Source organism: Trachinotus anak, unplaced genomic scaffold (assembly GCF_046630095.1).
Source record: "Trachinotus anak isolate AG129_WGS33_773 ecotype Australia unplaced genomic scaffold, CSIRO_AGI_Tana_v1 ptg000021l, whole genome shotgun sequence".
Classification (NCBI taxonomy): domain Eukaryota; kingdom Metazoa; phylum Chordata; class Actinopteri; order Carangiformes; family Carangidae; genus Trachinotus; species Trachinotus anak.
In genome coordinates this window covers 7,770,400-7,777,500 of record NW_027273872.1, presented here as the reverse complement: position 1 = coordinate 7,777,500, position 7,101 = coordinate 7,770,400, and the positions used below count along the sequence as shown (strand labels likewise).

Below are 7,101 nucleotides of genomic sequence, written 5' to 3'. Positions count from 1 at the left end.
CAGACAGACCAACTTAAAGTTCCCGTATTTTACACTTTACCTGTGTTTTATTTGAAGTTTTGATATCCATCAGAAGATATATTTGTGGTTTTAAGAGGCAAAAACCATCTCAATGTAGTTTTACATCTCCTTTCTCAGGCTTGTCTCTGGAGGTCTAGTTACAACAGGTTGGTTAGCCAATCAGAAGAGAGGCTCTGAGCCTCTTTTCTGATTCAGTTTTCTGAGTGATGGAATAAAAATATAGCAGATTTTAGGTAAATATTCAAAAAAAACCCAAATCCTGTAAGGTTGGATGATGGTTCCAGGTGGGCTGAGCTTGGTGAACTTGGTGAGCTTGAAGTTACAGAAGTACTGACGGCTTGTTTTAAGGCTCAGTTTCTGAATACAGACTGTGTGCATTTCTCTGTGGACTGAGCACTTTAATACTTTCACAGTACTAATATAGAACCTAGATCTGCTTTATAATAAAAAAAGACATGGAACTCTCACTTTATACAATATGTGACCTTTAAAATCTGTGTGAAAAAACACAGCCCCCTCTTTCATTTGAATCTGGCAAGGCACACAAAATAAAATAGAATAAAATAAAATGCTGTCTGGCATTCTAGGTGCACATTAACAAGGTGATTACATGTAACATGGAACACCATTTTTGTATTTACATCACAATTATCATGACATTCTTATTTATTTATTTGGGATTTTTGTTTTTTTATTGAATCAATATTTTCTGCAGGAGAAAAAAATAAGGGTAAAATATTACAAAAACAACAGCAAAATTAGCTTCACCCTAAGAGCAAATATGATTATTTTTTCTTGCCATGCCATGCCATGCTTTAAATAGATCTCACTGCATGAGGTATAGCATCATCTCGAGATACTAATGAAGCATACAATCCCTAAATGCAGGGGGAAATTGAAAATCAATAAAGGTGGAACTACAGGGTCTGAAGTAACAGTCTTAAGTGTTTTTTTTTCCTTCATGTGCGTCACTGAAAAGAAACACAAATCCCTGTTGCCATAAACTTGATGTCAGGAAAACAACACCTTTGTAAGCATGTGAATTACTACCATTCAACTTTCAGGGTGATCATGAATGTTTGTCTGTTTACACACTGTAAAACATGAGCATACCAGTCGACCCAGAGACGGCTGGGAGCAGAGCTCGCAACAACCAACCTGTTTAGACCAACACTGAGCCATACAGGCGGAGCTGCCAGAGCACTGAGGTCGCTGCTTTAATTACAAAACAGCCAAAACTCCTCAGAGACTCATTTTCCCATTAGCCCCCAAAACAGGAAGAGGAAGGGGGAGTAGCCTGTGTTTTATTACGATGGGCCAGATAACAGCGAACCCCTTGTTTATGTGTTTCTCACCTCTCTAATCACAGCCAGGGGGAGGAGAAAATTATGAAACCTTGGCATATAAAGGGTCAAACTGTTCAGACATGAATACACCCAGAAGGTGTGATTTTTCCTTTTTTGAACTTTTATATCTTAGACCTCAAACTACTAACATAAACATGTTGTACTCAGCAGATGATTCATTTGCCCCTTTGGGCCAATTAGTAATGGTCATGTTATCTTTCCTGGTCCTGTAATTGTCGAGGCCTACACCTTGGGCTAATTAGATTTTTTATAATAATGTTGTTGTTACATGGATCAATCACTGCTGCTTGAGATAACATACAAAGTACTACTGACTACAGTTTAACAATAAGACCATCTTTAAAATATATAATATAGCAAAAAACACAAGATAATGAGCATCGAGTTGGATCAACATGTCTTGCGCTCAATAAAAAGTACAATTTGTAATTCGGCTTGTGTAATTTATTATATTTTATTTTATATTAAATGTGTAACAGGTGTTACTGTGGCCCCCTGCTGATGAGATCAACACTGGGCGTAATTCTGAAATGAAACTGCAAATTAAAATCTCACCTTCAGTTTTGGCAAAATTTTCATTTTTCTTAAGACAATTAAGAATTGAACATTTCATTAAAACAATTTCAATAATTTTCAGTGTAATATCCACTGAGGAAAATAACTGACTACAGTGAAAAATGCTGGCTAGAGAGAAAAGAAAACCAAATAAAACCAAGAATAAAGTTGCAGCAGAAAACTGACCATTTAATTTCTCTGCACAGATCTGATCTGAAATATTAGGCTGCTGGATAACATATATAACAAGTATTACCAACATGCAGTGACTACAGAGGCTCTTGGGTTTAAAAGCTTTAACAGAACAATCAATTGTTATTGTAGCTGTGGTTTTGTGGTGGATAAGGCCAGTAAAGAATGTGTCTGTGTAATTATCCTCCAGTTGTAAAAAGCCAGTAAAGGCCCATTGGCAGCCATTAGTGATGCCATAAGATAAGAAAAGCCATTTCAGCCCAAGACGGACTTCCTTGTCTGGTCTGTCACGTTGTGATCCAGTAATACCCAGCTTCCATTGTGCTTTGTCTTGAAATACTAGAACTTCTGTCCTAATCAACTCTATCTCTTTCATTTATGATCACCTAATTTTAAGCTCCTTTGTCTGTCTTAATATTGACCACAAGGATCTGTCCAACATTTGTTGAAAGTAATCACTTCTCTAACTTTAATCTGTAGATGTTGCTGTAGTTGATGTAAATGATAATGCAACATTTGTATAATGAGAGATTAAAAAGGGATGAGCAACACTTTTGTGCTTAAAATCACAAGAACAAGCTGAAAAAGTCATTTTTTAGAGCAGGAAATCTCAGAATAAGGCAAAGTTAACATATCAGTTAAACATCATACTCCACAGATACAATATGTATAATTTTCAAAACTAAACTTACAGACGCATTGATCCAACCTTTCTCTCCTAATACTGATTCCAAAACCTAGACTCAGGGATATCTGCATATTGAGTACCGACCCAACTCCAGTATGGTTTTCATCATCCCCACCATGTGGAAATCACTGGGATCAAGATAAGATTACATAACAGGATAAGATAATATGAGGCAAAGGACCACTGTGGAGATAAAAACAGAAACAGCAGCCTCTTATGACTAATGCAAGGGAAACAAACGTTAACACTGACAGAGAAGCTGCATTTACAGCACTGCAGTTTGGACACGTCATGGCTGTTATCTGAGCCACTTAATAAGGTCAATATTGATGATGATACTAATCTGGCTCTTCAAACTGGTCCATCAATCACTAAATCATTCTCTCAACAAGATTATCAATAAAACGCAAAACGAAATGTCAAAGAAAATTCGAACGTGAACAAACTTTAAGCTGCAAAAGAAAGACACAATAGAGAGCAAATCAGGAAGGAGAGATGAAAGTACACTTAGCTCCAATACTATCAACTTTCACTGTGCCTCCATTTACACATCGGTCCTGATCCTGAAAGGCCACTTCATCCAGATCAAGGTCTTAGGTCTTCATGAAAGGACTCTACTGTGTTGCACTGTACTCTACTGAAACGTATCAGTGTTCAGGTCTACTGAAATCCACAAGCTCTCACAAGCTCTCACTCAAAGCAGGAGGCGAACCTCCTTAAGATTCCTTAAATAAAACCTGTGACAACAACAACGCACAATATTCAGTTCAGGTTTTGGAAGCAGCAGCAAATTCTATCTGCTGAAATGGAAAAACACTTTTTGATGGTTTTAGTTCTCTTAATCAAAGAAATAAATGACGTTGGAACATATAATATGCTCCTGCAGATATTTCACACTGATGTTGTGATGTACAGAATGGGCATCTACTGTCTTACTGTACAGTGAGTGAGCCATGAGGGGCTCGGCGTCACACGCGGCTGCTGATGGACACCTTGGCCGTGGGGACTGAAACTGATCTTTCAGCTGCAGGTATCTGTAATCAAACCCTGATGACACGCCTGGTAGCTTCAGCGGTGCAGGTCTGTCTGAAGAGTTTACATATGACACGACTCTTACACACTTAATTCATGCAAAAATGTGCCAGAAACACATTGCACATTGTCACTTGACTTCACTGCTTGACTTCAGGGAGCAGGATCTCTGTGAGGCTAATATTAGCTACAGAAGAGCTGCAGATCCTTATTCCTCAGACCATCCACACATGAAAATGGAATAACTGTTCTCTCACATTGCAAGAGGTCTACAGGACCAGTAGGTTTGTTTGTAAACTGTCTCTTGGAACAGCTGATTTGCAACAGATTATGTAACCACCATAATAAAATTAACATTATTTATCAAGTGGCTGTTTGCAAACATTACTGGTTCTTCACAGGCTTAATGCATGAATATAAGATATATTCAACCTACCTGTGTATACCCTGCACTAACCACAGCGTAGCTTATAATGTAAAGTCTGTCCAAGCCACTAAATGTGCATGTCACATGATCATTGTCAGTCTAAGTTGTTGCCTGGAGTGAAACTGTATTTCAATAGTAAACAGAATTTGCTTCCTACACCACACTGGCATAGAAGAAAAACTGTTAAGTGAAACAGTCAATAAAGTTCAGCCTGGTTTCGTTTGTTTCACTGAAAATTTGAAATGGAGAATAATGGTCATTGATGCTGCTTTGACCAAGGCTGAAAAAGTATAGAAAGCGTGACCTTGTGAGGTTTAAAGCTATTTGCTTGTGGCCAAACCACAATGATTCAGACAGATCAGTGTCCTGTGAGGGAGGAACTACTGGGAGCTAAAGGGAGGAAACTGTGTTGGTATTTGTAAGAGGGCCTCTTCTGTCCAAATGTTCCTAATAAAAATGACAACAATCATCTACCGACATGCTAACTTGCTTTCAAAGCTCCTCAGACTTCAGCTTGTTGTCGTGTTGTGTTTCCTCTCCGATGCTCTCCTACCTCATCCTATGATAGACAGATGGTTCATCCAATCATCTGCCAACTATCTATTTGAAAGCGCCTGCCCTTTTCTCAACAGTTTCCAATGAAGCCTTCCCAGATGGCTCTGTGCATCAAACCATCTGCTGCTGAAAGAATTTCAAACTCTAAGACATATATACAGTCATCTAGAAACAGACATAAACCACCATATATGAAGATCTGGGGAAAGACAGGGTTGCTAACCTTAAGGTCAACTTTCTACTTTGGAAAGCTGCACAGGTAAGAAAGCCCTAATCTGAAGTTACAAGGAGATAAAAGAATAGTCCTAAGCTTTGGTGGAAAGGCTGTAAATGTGGGTTTAAAGGATGAGAGAGGGCAGAGGACTTACCAGGCCAGCAATGGGTGTTGGAAGTCTGTTAATTTTCTTCACCAGACCAGGTTTAATGGAGCTCAGCAACCTAACAGAAGCCACAGAGGGAAGACGACATCACAAGTTGAATTTGAACTTAAAAAAAAAAAAAGATAAATAAAAAAAAGGTGAGTTAAAATGCCTTTAAAACTTTGCATTACAGAGTTGAAACCCTGCATACGAAGAGTGAAATAACTGCAGGGAGAAGAGATAAAGAGTGTGTGTAAAACTGAGTGTGTGTCTCTTCAGAGAAAGGAAGGGGAACAAAAAGGGAGAAAGAACCATTTTTAATGATCCCACAGTAGCATCTGGAAGGTTAATAACCACACAGATACTAAATCAGAGAGGAGAATCACTGCTGCTCCTTCCAGCCCCAGGGGACTGTTAACTAGTTCCAGTGCTCTTCATATCACAGTGAATGTGAAGAGGTAGTATGTCTTTCTGCAGTCATTCCTCATTGCAAACACACAGAGACAAACACTTTTTGGAACATTGCAGTACATTCCTGAACAAGTCGTGAACAGAGTTCCCGTCTCTCCGTCTCCAGTTCATCTTTTGTGTGTGTTTTCATCAGAGAAGACACTGTAAGGATTCAGTCCTGTACAGGAATGACCCTCCCTTAGATACTCTTACAGTTTTAGATGTCAGTGGTCCTGTGATGTTAACGGCATTCCAGCGATGAAATGCTGTAATTTCCCTTTTTAGTGAACCCTTTTCCCTCAGTCTGCCTCATCTACTTCACCTCAGTTAGATATTTCCTGCTTTATGTCTCCCAGAATAACTTTCAACAACCCCAGGAGGAGGCTGCTCTCAGCACTACACACAGTATGTGTAGGTGGGCCGAGCGAGCAACAGTGAAGACAATATTTCCTCTTTTGAAAAATGAGAATAATGCTGCAGTTTCCTTTTTTTGTGTTATTTTTTGGTTTTTTTTGTTTTGTTGCCGAGCATCAGTACAGATGGCTTTTATTTACAAAATTGTTTTGGGGGACAAATCCAGTTGTACGTGTGATATATAATTTCAACATAAAGCCACATCTATTATTTGATGATCATTAGGGCCTGGAGTGCGACCGTACTTCCAGATGCTCCGTGATATTCCAGAAATTCCAAAACCCGTTGGGACACAGTTAAATTGGTCCTGATGTCTGTATTCACAAAAAAGACAGTGTAAACACTGAGCTTGTGTAACTGAACTTGGCACAGAGGAATGCAGAGGAGAGAAAGCGCGAGGGTCCGTTTGTGTTTTCAGTCTCATTTCAGCACCTCAGCTCATTATGAGTGGGAAGACAAGAGTACGAGTGTCACACTGGAGGACGATTCAACAGTACGTCAGTCTCTCTGATCGCTGAACCACAGCGCAGAAACAACTCAGAACACATATGAAAGGAAAACCTGTTTGACTGCTAATGGTCTTCCTGTTAACTTCTAATTATGTGTAGTTATTAAAGGTTCGTGTTCTTCTTTCAACTTCCTATGAACTGTCAGGATATAATGATACTGAAACAAACGTGCTGAAAAATGCAGAGCCTGAAATGTATTTAAATGGGTTATTGCTATTAATTTAATAAAAGAAAAATGCAGGAAGTGAATTAGTGAGGCCTCACTCAGCCTATTTGTGAACATAATGATTCTAACCCCTTCTCACCCAGTCACAGGTGCAGATCTTCCTTTACTGTCTCTTTTTAAAAGGTGCTACATGTCAGTTTTTGCTATTGCTACATAGCCAACATTAGCATCAGCTGTTTAATTAACTAGAAGCATCTAGAAAAAATGTTGCAAGTTCAGCATTAAACTTCATTCCAGCTTTTTCTTTTACTGAAGTCGTGAGTCACTGCAGCATCCAGATTTCCCTTAGTCCAACATGAGGGGATG

General features: G+C 38.9%; 1 protein-coding gene across 7 annotated transcripts in view; it reads right to left on the bottom strand.

Moving 5' to 3' along the window:
- Window positions 1-7,101, bottom strand: part of LOC139605607 (LIM and calponin homology domains-containing protein 1-like) — a 96,702-nt gene that overhangs the window by 46,181 nt on the left and 43,420 nt on the right. For all 7 annotated transcript variants that reach the window (XM_071457228.1, XM_071457224.1, XM_071457223.1 and 4 more), the window contains one exon: window positions 5,206-5,275. In XM_071457228.1, coding sequence (XP_071313329.1) covers window positions 5,206-5,275 — 70 coding nt within the window. The remainder of the gene's footprint in view (window positions 1-5,205; window positions 5,276-7,101) is intronic.